This window comes from Dioscorea cayenensis, chromosome 16, assembly GCF_009730915.1.
Source record: "Dioscorea cayenensis subsp. rotundata cultivar TDr96_F1 chromosome 16, TDr96_F1_v2_PseudoChromosome.rev07_lg8_w22 25.fasta, whole genome shotgun sequence".
NCBI classification, from domain to species: Eukaryota; Viridiplantae; Streptophyta; class Magnoliopsida; order Dioscoreales; family Dioscoreaceae; genus Dioscorea; species Dioscorea cayenensis.
The window spans coordinates 19,843,398-19,861,477 of record NC_052486.1 but is presented as its reverse complement, the minus strand read 5'-3'; the positions used below and the strand labels follow the sequence as shown (position 1 = coordinate 19,861,477).

Genomic DNA, 18,080 nt, shown 5'->3' with positions numbered 1-18,080 from the left:
ATAGTGGCTTGATGTGAAGGGACAATAATTATTTTTCTTTCATCTTCATTTTCCATCTACTTGATGATGAGTATAATTTACACTAAATAATATAGACTTTCTTTAACTCATGGTGCATAAAATGCGAATTATTTTTTAACTAGATTTACTTTTAGGGGTCTTTTGGTTGGATGTAATTCTAAATGCAGTGGATTTCTAGTTACAATATAATTAGAAATACTTGGTTTTCAAAATACAGTGCAGTCAAATCTTGTGTTTGGTTGGATGTAACTGAAATTAATGTATTATAAAATTTTATGTTTGTTTGAAAAGATTTGTAAATCTGTAATTGGAAAATGCATATGTATGTGTGTGTATATATATATGCATATATATACGAGTATATATATGTATAAATATATGTATATATGTGTGTATATGCATATATGTATATGAGTATATATCTGTATAAGTATATTTATATGTGTATATATATGTATATACATATATGTATATAAATATATATAAGTATAAATATATATATACATATATATATATATGCATATACGTATGTGTATATATATACATATGTGGGTATATATATATGTATATATGTATGTGTATGTGTATGTGTATGTATATGTATATGAATATATATATATAAGTATAAGTATATATATATTTGTATAAGTATATGTATATGAGTATGTATATTTATATGTATATGTGTAAAAATACCTGTATATGTTTATATAAATATATAAATGTATATGAATGTGTATGTGTATGTGTATGTATGCATGTATATATATATACATTGGTTTTCAACTCCCAGGATTTGGTTTTACGCCTAATTTGGGCGTAAAACCAAAAACACCAAAAAAGCTATTGTAATGTAATCCCAATTACATCAGGGTTTGCAAATACACTCAAACAAACAATGGATTTTATAAAGTAAAGTATTTGGTTTTACATGTACAACCAAATACACCCAAACAAACACTCTTAATCTTATTGTTATTCCATTGTAGGAAAAAAAGAGAATTATTTAAAAGAACATATAAAAAGCACAAAATTAGAGAAAAAAAAGAATAAAGTTTCAACAAAGAAGTAACGAACAAGCAAAACAGAAAATCTAGCACCTATGCGCTAGCATGCAGCTCTTAGACGCTACAACATTAAGAGGTGCAAAATAGAAAGTGTAGCGCCTAGTAGGTACAGTCTTTGGCGTCTAAATGCTACTCCGATTTCAAGTTATAAAAGAGACTAGGGTTTGAGACGAAGAAAAGAGGGGAATTTCGGAGATCAAAAGTCATGGAGTGAAGATTCGACGGGGATTCATCATCAAGCTTTAGTTTTTAGTTTTTCTTTGTTTATTTGATTATGAACCTTATTAATATGTCAAGCTTTTCAATTATTATATTCTAAATACTTTTTCTAGGGCTACGATGTAGCCAGACTATAAAAACCTAGATTCATGTTTGTTTAATTTAATTGATGCTTGTTTCAAGACTATGTTGGATATTTTAATCTAAATGCTTGTGATTGCTTGATCACCAATTGCATGATTAGTAATTTGATTTGAGACTGAGAGGTGATAGATGAATTAGATCTTGGTTGAAATATCATACAATCATAATAAGATAGAGATATTTATGAGATTGTATGCATTATTAAAAAAATGTTAGAGCTTAATGAGTTCTATAGGTTCATAGTTATTTCAGAGATGATGTTAACTTATCTAATGGAATATGCTATTAATGCTTGAAAAAGATCAATATGTAATGTAGGGAAATTTGATGACAACATAAGAAACAAATATTAATTGATTGAACTGAATGATCTAGGTAGAATTAGTCTAGGTAAACTCGGAAACCCTAGAATCTTTTGGTATTGATTTCTTCTCATCTGACTATCTTTCTCTAATTCTTGAATTAGATTTTCTAAATGAATTCTCTTCAATCTCATTAATCATGTAGAATTAGGGTTCATAATTTTGTTAATTAACAAATTCAATCCTCGTGGGACAATACTCTCTTACTCTCTTATCATCATATTACTTGTTTGCGATAGTGTATACTTATGTTATAAAAATCAATCAACACTACCATTTTTTTTAAAAAGATTAAGATAATTTCTTTTTTAAATTGTGGAGATAAATGAATTATAATTCAAGTAACATATAATTTACTAATATAAGTTGTTATCACATTAATGGTGCTACATTTATATTTTCAATTAAATACAACAAAGGTAAAGTAGAAAAAGGAGAGACAAGGATCGTTCTTATAATATTTTTTCTTAATTCTAAATATAACTGTTTTTTAATTAGAGCTTAACTTATATAGGTACGTGTAAAAGAGAAACAAGCAATTACTACATAAACAAAAACCTAATGATGGGAGAACAATGAAAGGTGATATTAAAGGTAATATCAAATGGTCCAATGGTGTAGAAACATCCATTGATGGTAAATAAACAGTGGAAAATGATAGAGCTTACGTGGCTAGCAAATGTTGTCATGCTCTTTATATTATTAAATCCGGATTGATCAACGACCCGTTCCAGGCTTGGTTTCACGGTTAAACCGTCGAGTCAATTGGGTCAAGTTAATATTTTAAATATTTTTAATATTTATATTCATATTTTCTATTTTATTTAAAAAAAAACGGTGATATAGAACTACGGTATATAACCATAATTTTATATTAAAAATATCTTAAAATAAGTAAAATAGTAATTTAGTTAAAAAATTAAAATCTATCTGGGATATAAAAACCTAGTCAACAGGTTAAAATGAGTTTAAACAGATTTAACTAATTTTGATTGAATCAATGTCTTAAATAGTTTAAAAAGTGAATTGACCTCATCAAATTGAACGGTCAAATCGATAATTGATAAGTCATTTCTGGCTTAATAACTATGATTAGGAGGGGAATCAAATTCTTGATCTTCGATTTAGAAGTCAAATGTTTTAGTGCTGGGCTATTGTGGTGATCACAATATTGAATAAAAAACACTAAAATAAAATATTAAAGAATTATAAAAGGATCCGAGGGTGTTTGGATAGAGGATTAAAACACCAACAAGTATTAATGATCCAAACCAGACTCTTAATTTTTAATTTGATTTATCCTAAAGATACATGTGTAATTCCTATCTCTTGTTAGGCTAATAAAATAAAATAAAATAAAAAGGGAAAAAGGAGATAAATGTGACCACATGTTTGACCCCTCAAAGAAACGGATACAATTTAAACAAAGATGACGGCCTGAATGAATGCGCACCATGTTCATGTACACATCCATATTGAATGTGGACCATGTTCATGTTCATATATATATATATATATATATTTTTCTTGGGACACTTAAAACACAACACAAAGTCACAAACACTAGAGACTTCCTTTTTAGACAATTTTTTTTTTTAATTTTTATTTTTCAATTCAATTTAAACTTGAGAAAACGTGCTCAATTCCTCTTCTTCCGCTAACGAAAATGACCTACTATCCCCCATGACCCTTTTTTTTCCCTTGGAAAATTTTTTATTTTTCTCTATATGGAATATATTTAATTATGTGAGCATTAAAAAAATTCTAGTTTCTTTTAAATTATATGGAATATTTTTTTAAAATATATACATAATAATTTATTTATTTTTCTATAAAAATTCTCTATAATCCAAGCGTTTCTATTTTTTTTTCTCTTTTGTTTCTCTCTCTTAATCATTTTCACTTTTCTCTTCTCATTGAAAAAAAAAAACTTTTCCCACTATTTGTACTTTTAAAATAATTTTCTTTCATTGTTACTAGAAGTATTCTATTTTACTTCTTCAATTATTTTCAATCAAATTACATAATTATATAAAAAAACAAGAAATCAAATGTTCATATCCAATAATAATTTTGTCATAAGCCAAGGATTCAAACCCTAACTCAATTTTTGAATTTAAAAAAAAAAATAAAATACTAACTTTCCTCTTAAAAAAAATAGTAATAATATATATTTTTAAAATTTATATATATTTAATAATTAAAAATAAAATTTTCAAACACTAAATCCAACAAATAAGGTACACCAAATAAACAAAGATCATCCCAATGAGCAGGCATTCCCATCTCCTACACATCATCACCATTGCATCAACATCAACAAGCTTAACCTGTTCCAGCGGCTCATCTGAACATCGTCTATAAATATAGAGCAAACTCCAGCTCACGAGATCATCACCTCATTATCATCAAATCAAAGCAAATCCATGGCGGAGACGATGCATTCCCTCTCCTTCTCCAACCCTAACCCTAACCCTAACCCTAAAAAGCGCAGCTCCGCCGATGATGACGGCGCCGCGGCGGAGAACCACCGATCTCTCCCCAAGAAACCCTCTCCGACCTCCTGGGGCTCCGATCCCGCCGGCAACCTCGCTAACGCACGCCACGAGTTCGGCGAGCACGGCGGCGTCAATATGTCAATAGAGGCTTCGGCGACCTTCACCGTCATGGAGCCTGAGACTATGCGCCGGATGTTCACCGGCGAGCTCGGCCCCGATCGTGATTTCTTCATCTATAGTCGCCATTTCAACCCCACCGTCCTCAATCTCGGCCGCCAGATGGCTGCCCTAGAGTCCACCGAGGCGGCGTACTGCACCTCCAGCGGTATGTCCGCCATCTCCTCCGCCCTTCTCCAGCTCTGCCCCGCCGGATCCCACATCGTTGCCTCCCGCTGCCTCTACGGCGGCACCCACGCCCTCCTCTCCCATTTCCTCCCCCGATCCTGCTCGATCCGCACCACCTTCGTCGATATCTCCAACATCGACGAGGTTCGCGATGCGATCCGCGTCGGTGACACCAAGGTATTGTACGTGGAGTCCGTATCCAACCCCACTCTGACCGTCGCCGATGTGCCAACGCTGAGCGCGGTGGCGCACGAGAAAGGCGTGCTGCTCGTCGTCGACAACACCTTCACTCCGATGGTGCTCTCGCCGGCGAAGCTCGGCGCCGACGTGGTGCTGCACAGCGTCTCAAAGTTCATCAGCGGTGGTGCTGATATCATAGCAGGTATGTAGTGCGAATCTCAATGCACTCGATGTGTTCGATGTTTTGCGTCCGTGTTTGTTAAGAAGTCACAGGCTTTCACGCGCGTCACACTCACATGGGTGGGCTCTTTGCCGCTCAGCGTCTCGGCCATTAGCCGCCCATGCACACCGCTTGTGTGTGCGGTGTCGGGTCGGATCGGTTCACGTTTTCACCCGATCCGTTTTCAATATATATATATAAATTTATTTAATTTACTTTATTAAGAATAAAATAGAATTTTATAAAACCATATCTATATCTTTATACATAATTATTAGGAATTGCCAAAATGATTAGACTTATTAAAATAAGTTTCTCATGAAAATAAGTTTCTCATGTGACGTGCAAAATAGTAAAAATTTGAATTCTTATAGAAGGAATTAACTCATTAATAAGTAACTTATTAGCTGAATAGCTGGGTCGCTGGGTTGTGAAGAGGCCTCCTTCCTCTTTCTTTTTCATGTATTTTTTGTGTTTCTGTTGTGTTTTTGTTTTTGTGCTGTATATACCACTTCTAGTAATTTGATGTTCTCTCCTCCCTTATGTGAGAAAAGTTATTTTCTCTTTGTTTAATTGAAATGGTTTATTTTTTTTAAAAAAAAAAATTCACAATTAACTCACATACTATAGACAAATGTTTATCGTCTTTTTATAAAAAAAAATATTAAAAATATACCAGTAATTTAATCATACAGGATGCCGTAGAGGGTTAAGTTTTTTTTGATAAATTTCCATGTCTGATCTGATTTATTTACGGAAAAAATTTTGTTTGCTTGTATTTTAAAACGAAAATAAACATTTTCAATGTAATTTATTATAGAAGAAACTTGATTATTAAAAAAATAAGCAAATTTCTTTTAATTAAAAAACCTTTTATTTATATAAAATTGTTTTAAAAACCTCATTTTGAATTATTCAATATTAATTCATCAGTGATCAGTCAAATTTTTGTTTTGCCAATTAACTTGTAAGTTTGTTTATATAGGGAACCTAAATCAGTTTAATATGGATTGAGTCATACGTTTGACGCCTGCCTCTTGTGTGTTTTGTTCTTAGGAAATGGTTGAGAGGAGTCACAGAAAATTATTATTTAATTCCTGCCATGATTCCACCATGGACTAAAGTTTAGATAAATCAATAGAAATGAATAAGATTAAATTTGGTGGGATTTGGATTTGAATACTTAATACTTGTCGGAATCTTAGTCACTGTCTGGACTGTGGTCTTATCTTATGTTTGGCTTTTATAAGTTTATTCTAAAAATCAGATTGTTTTACTAGAATGATTATGAAATCTAGATAAAGGTTGAAAAGCTATGAATAAAGACACATGTGTCACATAGTAAGCCGATGCTGATAACATAGATAACTTATGTACGATTTACCATAAAAATAAATAAAAGCAAATGATTTGATAATATTACTTTTTTTTTTTATTTTTTAAAGAACAAGAATATTTTATTCTTGATTACATGTTTGACTGCAAACGAACTTATCTTCTCGAGTTTTATTTATTTTTTTAAATTAAAATATAAATGAGATTAAAGTGTTAAAGCATAGAGAAACGGAACTAAGAAAACAAATATGTCTTAATTTCATAACATAGTGCTAGATTTACTTCCGTTCCATTTTGTTTTTGATATTTGTTTTCACAAAAAATGTATATCAACATAAGAAGCTTACAATTCAAGTTTCATTAGATTATTTGGAAATTTGGTTTACTTTTAATTCAACTTAAAAAAAAAAAAACTCTGACTTACAGTAAAAATGATATATTTTACTTTTTTAAACAAGTAATTTTGAATTTAAATTTTTATGTAAATTAAAAATTTTTGTTGAGTTTTAAGTACTTTATTTCAGTTATTAGAGTCTGTCTATGCCTCTCAGAAAAACTGGTGAATTAAAGAAGAAAAAAAATATCAGAAATGATGGCATCATAACTGGTACATATTTTTTTATAAAAAGTTAATTCAGAGAGTGTAACTGTAACATCATATTATGTGCAGGAGCAATATGCGGACCAGCATGGCTAGTAAACTCAATGATGGATCTACACAATGGAGCACTAATGCTACTGGGACCAACAATGAACGCCAAAGTAGCCTTCGAGATCTCAGAACGTCTACCCCACCTATCCATCCGCATGAAGGAGCACTGCCACCGCGCCATGGAATTCGCCACTCGCATGAAACGCCTTGGCCTACGCGTCATCTACCCAGGTTTAGATGACCACCCTCACCACTCCCTTCTCAAATCCATTGCCAACAAAGGCTATGGTTTTGGTGGCATGCTTTGCCTTGACATGGGCACTGAGGAACGTGCCAACAGACTCATGCATCACCTTCAAAACACTGCCCAGTTTGGTCTCATTGCTGTGAGTCTTGGTTATTATGAGACTCTTATGTCTTGTTCTGGGAGTAGTACTAGTAGTGAGATGTCTGATGAGGAGAAGTTACTTGCTGGGATCTCACCTGGTTTGGTTAGGATGTCTGTTGGGTATAGTGGCACTTTGGAGCAGCGTTGGGCACAGTTTGAGAAGGCTCTTGCAATTGTGCAGCAACAGGATGGGAATCTTGCTCATGCTAATAATGCCTTCTCTTCTTATGGTAAGAACTAAACCAGAGTGTTGGTGCATTGGTTATGGTTTGTTGTAGGTATTTTCAATATCAGTATTTATCAAAGTTTCAGTTTATATCCCAACCATTAAGGAGGTCCCTGTTGGAAGTGATGCATGCATGTTTCTGTATAAATAAATAAAGCATCTGAGTTTATCTATATATGTGTTGCCATACTTAACATTGTTCTTCTATGTGCTGCATTATTTATAAATGTCTTTGACTCACTAGTTCTCTAGAGAAGCACTTGTTTAAATAACTTATATCTTCTATCACTTGGAACAACCTTACTATTAATTGATAATTGGAGATGATTGATTTTGATTTAATTAATATTAATTTTAAATTTTTTAAAATAAAATTGAGTGTTTGTTAATTTATTAAATTTTATTAAAAAAACAGGGTGGGATAATTAATTATTTTTCCGTAATAAATACAGGAAAAATTGTTTTATGAAATCCAAATTATTTAATGGGACAAGTTTCATAAATGGAACATTATGGCTAATGGATTGCAAATGGTAAAAACAACTTGAAATTTGATTAGTGTGGACAAATAACTGAAATCCTAACCAGAAAACGGATAACATACATGGTAAAAGGCAAGTAAAAACCAAAGTAAACTTTCTCAACTCATCTGGTCTGGAAAATGTTCTGAATCATTTTTCTGGGAGATTCCTCTGCTGCAGTTTCCAGCTCGAAAATTTCATCGGAAGAAAGACGCCAACCTAATGAACCCAAATTCTCCTCAGCTTGCTCAACTGTCTTTACTCCAGGTATTGGAATAGTTCCCTTGCAGATACACCAGTTTATCGCAATCTGAAAAAAAAAAATGGCGATAATGCCGTCACAATGTATGCTTCATTCTAATCACAAGTTGCACCAATAACTTCCAAGATAATCATAATTTAAAAAAAATCTTTAGCTAATTCTTGAATAAAAGAATCAAATTATGTACTTGTGACATAGTTTTTCCTCTCCTCTGTGCAATCTCTCTGAGTGAATTTAGTAAAGGATTCAGACCGGGAAGAATCTGACGGAACAGCAAACCCCTGCCAACGAAAAGAACAACAGATCAGGTCGATAGTTCCTGTTTTATTCATCTCCGGAAAGATTGGATCTAAAATACCGTGGTCCACGAGGGAGATTAGAAGTTGAATATTTTCCGGTCAGCATTCCTAATCCAAGAGGACTGTATGATATTAGGCCAATGCCTAAGGAATTGCTTATTGCCTTCAGTTCCATTTGTTCCGGGCCCATACTCAACAAAGAAAATTGAACCTGGTGTTTAAAATCATACGAGAAGGTAATGAGCAATCGCCACTGGTTCACACAATAGGATATAGCAATATTACAAGATAGTCAATGAAGTACCTGAGCTGAGCATAGTGGAACACCTCGAGAGTTGAGATAATCGTAAATCTTAATAAGTTGCTTTGGGCCATAATTGCTAACACCAACAGCACGAACCAAACCCTATAAAAGTAATTAAAATAAAAGTGTGAATTAGTTCATATAGCTGTGAAGGCTAAAATAGTTACCGATGGCAAGTGAACTAATTTATTTAGTGAATATCCCTAATAAAATCACCAACACGTTAACAGTCACAGAAGTTCAGTAGCTAGACCGAAAAGAAGTAGGAAGACATCAATTTCATTACATCAAGTAAAAGAACTAGAGGATAGCAAAGGTAAACTACTACTTGCTATATTAACTAAAAGATCAATGAAGGCATAAGTTGCTCCTTCATAAAACAAAGAGTTGTAATGAGAATCTAGATGTCTAGATATAGTCAAAACAATCCCTTGAAGTGCAGCTGTTTTGTCACCAGAGTGAACAAATGATATACTAAGTTTCTTATATTAATCATTAAGAATGCTTAAACTTGTGTAAAGTAACCTTCTCATACATAGCAACTAGCCCGTCCCAAAGAGCCTTTTCTTGCAAAGGAGCGTAATTTGCGGTTGACCAGTGCAACTGACCAATTCCAATTTGCTCAAGTTGCAATCGATCCAATGAGGACCTGCCAAACACATTTAACCAATTTATCATTCTACACAAGCAGCCAAATGTTGTAGATTGCAAAAATAAAAATCACTTTATTAAAAGAAAATGCCTCAAGAAGATTTACTTTCAGAATATCAACTCTACCTAAGTTTTTTATCAGAAAATACTGTAAAATCTACAAAACCCTGGATATCCAATAAAATGATCAACGAATGCTGGCGTTATAATCAAATAAGCAGCCTCCTAGATAGAATGCTCTACTGTGGTAAAAAATAGATTGTGCATACATTAGGTGTTTGTGCACATATTTATCTGCGCAATAATGCATCAAGCAGCAATATTAGGGAGATTGTACTCGCAGGCCTTCACAAACTGCCCAGCAGTCAAGCGCCAGGGGTATGCAGCAAACTTTGTAGCAATAACAATTTTGTCCTGAACTTTATTCGGTCCTGGAATAGAAAATAAGCAAACAATGGTCTTGAAAAACCTCTTCCAAATAACTGCAAATTAAGGATGTACTCACTATAAAAACAAGATTTAAGCCATCATTCACAAGAAATAGACCTTTTTGATGAAAAACATTGTACATACATAAGAGCATTGCTAGTATGGACATCTTATTTAGTAAATTTAGGTGATGCTTTGAGTATACAATTCAAGCAATTCACGCCACATGTTCAATAAAATACCTGCTCACTATCCACAGATAAAAAGCAATCTTAGAATGGAAAGATAAATGCAAAAGCATTATCACATATAAGAAGTTTGAAAAACCTCTTCCAAATGGCTGAAAATTATGGATGTACTCACTATAAAAACAAGATTAAAGTCATCATTCACAAGAAATAGGCCTTTTCGATGAAAAACATAGTGCACACATAAGAGCATTGCTAGTATGGGCATCTTATTTACTAAATTTAGGTGCTTTGAGTTTGAGTATACAATTCAAGTAATTCATGCCAAATGTTCAATGAAATAGCTGCTCAATATCCACAGGTAAAAAGCAATCTTAGAATGGAAAGATAAATGCAAAAGAATTATCACATATATTATGTTTACAAAAACTCTTCCCAATAGCTGCAAATTATGGATGTACGAGCTATAAAAACAAGATTAAAGCCAGCATTGACAAGAAATACACGTTTTTTTGATGAAAAACATTGTGCACACATAAGAGCATTGCTAGTAAGGGCATCTTATTTACTAAATGTAGGTACTTTGGGTATACAATTCAAGTAATTCATGGCACATGCTCAATGAAAAACCTGCTCAATATCTTCATATAAAAATTCAATCTTGGAATGGAAAGATGGATGCAAAAGCATTGTCGCATACAAGATGTTTGATGAAATACCTTGACGAATGAATTTCCCAAGAAGCCGTTCGCTCTGGCCATTCAACCTCCCAGTGCCATAAGAATCAGCAGTATCAAAGAGATTGATCCCATTCCTGATTGCCAAATTGAAGGTCTCTTGAAGAACACTGTCCATCTCCTCTCTGTACCCCCAAAGCAGCTGGTTGCCCCAAGCCCATGTCCCAAATCCCATGGGCGACACCGAGAGAGGTCCGAGCTTGACCTAGACCAAAGAAAGGAGGCATTTTGAAGGCGTTTGGAAAACGAAAAGCATGAATTAGAGGGGAAGAGAAGGTGAGACCTTTTCCCAGGGCCAGAAGCGAGGGCCGAGACGGGGAGGGGAATTGAGAGTGGTGGAGGAGAAAGATGGCCATGACCTGGTTGAGGTGGCCACGGCGGCCGCGGCGGAGGTGCTGGTTTGCCGGCGAGGAACGGCGCAGGAGAATGCCGACGTGGTGCTTGTTATTAGCGCCATGGCTTCTCTCGTCCATGATTTCAGCCTCTCGATTTTTATCTTCTTAAAATTTTAAATTTAATAATTTATTAATTAGTATTAATACTTCCAAAGAAAAGTAGTAAATACAACATATTTTTTTTAATAAAAATAATTTTTTAAATATTTTTTAAAATTAAATTACAACAATATTGTTTCTTAATTTTAAAATTTTTAATTATTTTATCAATAATGTTAGTGCAACCGCACTATTTATTGGCATGATTTGCACTCAGGCCGGTTGATCAAGCGTAAAAGCATAATCGATGATGCAAGCATGGTGACCTGACAGGAGACTTGAGTCAAAGCAAACATCTTGAAAAACTGATAGCTATTTTTAGTAAGTCTCAACTGAGCCAAAATATCTGAAGATCATGGTGAAAGTCTATCTTAAAAGATCTTATGAGTTATTTTTTTGCAATGCATTATAACTCAAGACAAGATCATATCGAGACCATATTTAGATGATTTGATTGAAGACTAAATATGGTGGAGCTTAATTAAAGAAAGATCTATTCAGTGGTGTGAATGAAGGAGATATGATTTGAAGAATCCTGACTGAGAATCATCAAGTCTATTAACCTGAAGATTTGAGGACCAAACTTGGGTGAATTGAAGATCAAGTTTGGAGAATCTTTGAAGACCAAAATTTAGGAGAATTTGGCAGAGTTTCATGGAAGACGACAAGGACATCGCCCCTTGCGAGGGGACTCGCGTGATGAGGAACCCGAGGAGGTAGAGGCTAGTTGCCGGCAATCGGGATCGGGAGGTTTGGCTGCATCGACTCGGACTAAGCATGACCGGGAGGTTGATGGGTCTTGAGGTCGTCCGCAACGTAACCGAACTCCCGTCAAGTCTGCAGTCAGTGCCATGTTGCGAACTTATGTTACAACGAGGAGTTCTGCATGACTAATTTTAGCGGGTTTTTAAATTAGTAGCATGAGATTAGAAAGAGTATGTGCTATATTTGGGACGTTGAGGCGTCTATATAAGTTACCTTGCTCGTAGATTGTAGGTGTGACTCTTGAGTGACTCTTTGAGGAGAGTGTGTGAGCACCAAACAATCTAGAGAGGGTAGTGATCTTTATTGTTGAGAGTGTGAGTGACAAGTGTTTGTACTCATCTATTTTTTTACCTCTTTTAGTGGATTGTTTATCTCCCAGGGCTTGGCCCCCGCATGCAGTGGCAGTGGGCCCTGAACCCGGGTTATCAACGCTATGTGTCTCCCTTGTGTTTGTTTGTGTGCTTTTTCTTTATTGGTTTGTGTGAGACTTCTATGAGTGCTTAAGTGTTACTTAATACCCACAAACCACACCGGAGGAACTAACAAATAATATTTAAAAATAACTAAATCGTATACATTAAAAATAAAAAACAGTTGCAAGCGAGAGAGTGACAAGCAATGGTAATCATGGAGAAAATAAAGAAAAATAGTCTAACGATTAAATTAAAACAGACTATAAGAACAAGACACATCATTGACACTCTATAAATGGCATAGAGATGGTCTGTTGTACCTTTATCCTATTTTTTAACCATAATTTTTTTAATATTTTTGCATACTTATAAGTTAGAAGAGCAATTTGGTCTTATTTCCATTCTTTTTAGCCATACTCCCAACCATGTCTTGTCATTTGAAAGCCATGTCTTGTCAATTCAAAGCCATGATTTGTCTTTTAAAGCCATGCTTTTTCCTTTTCATTATCTCTTTGCTTTTCTCTTGGAGAAGAAGGAGACTTTAAATGAAAAATCCTTCATTTGATAGCTTGAAGCTCCATCATTTTCTTCCTCCTCTCTTGAAGCTAGCAAGTAAACACCATATTATATCTTGTTTTCTCCTTGTTTTCTTCATCTTTGCTAGAGGAATCTAGTGCTTGTGGTAAATGAGCACGTTTGAGCTTTGATTCTTGCATTATCTTCTTGTTCAAGTGTAGAAGGTTATTGGATTATCACTACAAGAAAAATGTAAATTTGAGACGCATCTATTCTAAGACGGTTGATTCCGAGCCAAATTTGTCACTGAAATCGCACGAATAAAAATTTAGCTGACAATGTTGTCACCAGATTTAGAGCACTGCTACTAAATCGTGACAATTTTTGTCACAAAGATTTAAGCACCATTTACGTTTTCGCCTAAAAATTTAGATAATAAGCAGTTAAAAACCGCTGACAAACACATTTGTCACGATTTTTTCAGCACGAACAATCCTAAACAAATTCCCCAAAACCATAAACAATGGAGTCCATGGGTTTTGGAACGTGTTTGCACGGCCAACCCTAAACCGTGCAAAAAATCGCGACAAACATATAACGCTTTTTATTTGTCACGATTTTTGGCATGATCAACCCTAAACCGCGCCAAAAATCGCGACAATAGAATCCATGAGTATTTGGTACGCTTTTTGGCACGGCTTTAGGGTAACTGCGCCAAAAACCGCGACAAACACATCATACATTTATTTGTCACGCTTTTAGGCACAGCCAAGATTAAACCGTGGCAAAAACCGCGACAATAGAATCCATGGATTTGCAGACGGTTTTTTGGCACGGCTTTAAGATCGACCGCAAAAAAACCGTGAAAAACACATCATACATTTATTTGTCACGCTTTTGGCACACCAAGATTAAACCGTGGCAAAAAACTCGCGACAATAGAGTCCATGATTTGGCACGGTTTTTTGGCATCGGCTTTAAGATCGACCGTGCCAAAAACCGTGACAAATACATCATACATTTATTTGTCACAGTCAAGATTAAACCGTGGCAAAAACTGTGATAATAGAGTCCATGGTATTTGGCACGGCTAAGATTGATCGCGCTAAAAACCGCGACAAACACATCATACATTTATTTGTCACGCTTTTGGGCATAGCAGTTTAAACCGCGCAAAAAAATCGCGATAACGGAGTCCATGAGATTTGGCATCGCTGTTTTGGCACGTTTAGGTCGACTCAGCGCAAAAACCGCGACAAACACATCATACCTTTTCTTTGTCACATTTTGGCACGCCCAAGCTTTAAACCGCGCCAAAAACCGCGACTAATGGAATCTATGAGTATTTCGGCACGGTCAACTTTAAACCGTGCCAAAATTCGCGACAAACACATCATCTCTTTCTTTGTCATGGTTTTTGGCACGATCAACTTTAAACCGCGCCAAAAATCTGCGACAATGGAGTCGATGGTATTTTGGCACGTGCTTTAAGGTCGACAAGTAGCAAAAACTGTGACAAACACATCATCTTTTTCTTTGTCACGGATTTTGTCACGGCCAACTGGAGTCCATGACATTTCGACACTATTTTTTTGGCATGGTTTAGGCTTGACCGCACTCAAAAATTAGATAAGTATATAAATTTTTCTTACATAATTTAATTACGCATACACATAATATTCTATATTTATAATAATTTCATAATAATTATACTTTTTTGTTATAATTACGTACTCCACAATAAAAAAAATTATTTTTTTCTTCATAATATTTTTCTTAGAAACTCTTTTACCATGCTTCACAAAAAGTATATGAGAATCCATAATTTAATTATACATACATATGATATTCTATATTTATAATAATTATACTATATTTATTATAATTATACTGTATTTATAATAATTACATAATAATTACACTATATTTATAATAATTACTTACCCATAATAAAAAAAACTTATATTTTTTCTTGCATAATATTTTCTTAGAAACTCTCTACTATGCTTCACAAAAATATATGAGAATTTTCTTGCATAATTTAATTATGCATATATATGATATTCAATATTTATAATAGTTTTTTATATTATACTTTAAAATTAGATAAGTATAAATTAACTAATATAATTAAAATAGATTCTTTAAAAATTTTCAAATAAACAAGGAATGCCTTTATTTGATATGATATTTGGCATGCTATTTGACACGGTGTGGCTAAGATTGTACAAAAAAACGTGACAAAATCCCTAGAGCATTCTCCCAAAATGCCGCCTTGTTTCTAGTTAGGACAAAGGGCGCCCAGTCTTTTGGTCTACGGGTTTTGTGTGACTATACAAAATCTAGAGTTAATTACTTGCATTTCAAAAGTTAAGAATGTGTTCCCAGGTGTTCATAGCATGGAAGCTTAGTACTGCGAAGTGACCTGACTAACGCTCTAACTACCTACTCACGGAAGGAAGTTGTTGACTACATGACCTTTACTGTTTAGGCTCGCTTTTAAATTGAGCCAGAGCCAAAGATATGTTAACTACATGACCATCACCAACCACTTGGAGAGCCATGACATCCGAGACGGTAATAAAAACAATAATTGTAGTTATTAACAATTTTGTTTATTATAATATATTTATAAAAATTTTATTAAAAATATTATTATAATTATTACAATTATGCATCTAAAAGTCAAGGCATAAAAATTTTGAGGTATTTACCTCATTAAAATAATTTAGGTTTTTAAATGAAAATAAAAAGAAAAGGTATCCATTTTTTTACAAATAATCATAAAATCAAATAATTTCATACATTGTACTATTTAGTTTGTTGGTGTTAAATTTGAGCTTTTATCAAGAGATTGATTGCATTATTAGTGAGATATTAGGTAGCCAAATTTAACGTGTGTTTTTTTATTTTCTATAAACTAAGTTTTATATTTATTTTTGAAAAAACTAAAATGTTTAGCTTAGTATCATCAAAGAACGGTTTAAATTTTGATATTAATTTTTTTATATAATTGTGATAATATTTATATGTTAAAATTATAATAAGTAAATTAATTAATAAATTAAAGAGTTATAATGCTTTCGGATTTCTTTTAAAAATTAACTATTAAGGAATAAACACCCACTCTATAATAATAATAATAATAATAAACTTGGTTATTGGAAAAAGTGAAAAACCCTAAGGGCCCGTTTGGTTAGAGGGAATGAGAATATGGGGATGGGGAAGTGAAGGGATGGGATGGGGATATGAATAGTGAAAGGGGATCGAGATGGGGATAAAAGAATGCTTTGGTCAGTGAATCGTGATAGTAATACGAGAGTGATAGGGGAAAAATTTTAGTAAATTTACTTTTTGTACCCTTGAGTATTTTTAATTAAATAATGTATCTTAATTGTAAAAAGAAACAATTATTAAATGCCTCCAATTTTTATAAATAATATTTAAATGAGTTATTGATGTATTTATTTTTTAAATAAAATTTTAAATTAATTTAAGAATAATTAATTTTTTAATTTATAAACACATTATATTTAAGAATAATTAATTTTTTAATTTATAAAAATAATTTAAAACAAAAATTATTCATTTTTTTATTATTATAATTAAATATTTTTAAATAAAGTCTAATTTAATTATTATATGTTTTATTATAATTATTAAAATAATTAATCCATTTAACTATTATCCAATTTAGTTTTTTTATGATTAAATATTTAATTAAATATATATTTTTAATTACTGGTTTCATGAAAATTAAAATGGACAAAAATTTCTACTTTCCTAAAAAGAAATCTTGAAGTCTATTTTTAATTATGATTTAATTATGAGTAATAAATATTTAAAAAAATATTTTTTTATTTAATTATACTAATTAAATATTTTTAATGATATAAATTAATTTAATTATAGGGTGTATTTAATTAAAAAATAATTTAATTATAACATGTATGGGGTGTATTATAGAAAATAATTTTTTTATTTATTAAGGGTATATTGGTAATTAAAAAGGCAAAAAGGAAGGGATCGCTCATGCCCCCAATTTTGGGGGCATGAGCAATATGGGTTTTGAGGGATGAAGCCCCCTCATTCCCATCCCTCATCTCTATTGGTGCATACCCAAATATGGGTATGCACTAGAAAGTGGGAGTGATCCCCATGCCTTGGGGATCACTCCCTCAATCCAAACACTACCTAAATCTAGTTTTCCCAGCCTGCTCAAAATTTCCCAATATCTTTATTGCCCGCCAAATCCCACATTTCTCATCTTCTTCAAAGAACCTTGTCCCTCGCTTGTCGACCAACCTCAAGAGCAAGTCAAGCCCCTCATCTCCCGGGAGACCCCACGTCCTCCCTCGCCTTCCGGATCTCCATCCCTCTTCTACTCCTTGGATGGTGATGCTCAAGGCGCAACGGTGAAGATCACCGAGAAAAATCCGCCTGGGGAGCACTAGGGCCTTTGCCTACACCATGCTACTGGGAAGGTATCACGTAGCTTTTGCACTCGTTATCCAAAGAACTCGCCACAAGCTCGCATAATACTCGTATATCAACTCCTTCCTTGCTCTCCCTTTGATTTCCTTGCATTTGGATCCCGATTTTTTTCTTTTTTTCTTTTTGTTTGTAACAGTGCTTGGTGTGGATCTAACTGGGGGTGTGAGGATTTGTGGAGATGTATTTCCTTTTGGTGTGGATATAAATTTTTGGTGTTTTTATTTGCGATTTGACCATCTTTTGCTCCTTTTCTATTAGGAATAATGATCAGTTCTTGGTAAGAAACTAATTTTTCAATGATTGGTTAGAAGAATTTTAAGTGTTTTCCTTTTTATTTATTTTTTTTGTTT

General features: G+C 33.4%; 2 protein-coding genes across 2 annotated transcripts; one reads left to right on the top strand and one right to left on the bottom strand.

Annotated features, from left to right (window-relative positions):
• The first annotated feature begins 4,193 nt into the window (after positions 1–4,193).
• LOC120279033 (methionine gamma-lyase) lies at positions 4,194–7,762 on the top strand. Its single transcript, XM_039285870.1, has 2 exons — positions 4,194–5,038; positions 7,062–7,762. Exons 1-2 carry the CDS (start codon positions 4,240–4,242, stop codon positions 7,670–7,672), a joined length of 1,410 nt encoding a protein of 469 aa, XP_039141804.1. The 5' UTR covers positions 4,194–4,239; the 3' UTR covers positions 7,673–7,762.
• Positions 7,763–8,156: 394 nt separating this feature from the next.
• LOC120279034 (pyridoxal reductase, chloroplastic) lies at positions 8,157–11,514 on the bottom strand. Its single transcript, XM_039285871.1, has 8 exons — positions 11,332–11,514; positions 11,031–11,253; positions 10,032–10,125; positions 9,569–9,692; positions 9,044–9,145; positions 8,799–8,950; positions 8,628–8,721; positions 8,157–8,488 (listed from the first exon to the last, which is right to left on the bottom strand). Exons 1-8 carry the CDS (start codon positions 11,503–11,505, stop codon positions 8,303–8,305), a joined length of 1,149 nt encoding a protein of 382 aa, XP_039141805.1. The 5' UTR covers positions 11,506–11,514; the 3' UTR covers positions 8,157–8,302.
• Positions 11,515–18,080: the final 6,566 nt, after the last annotated feature.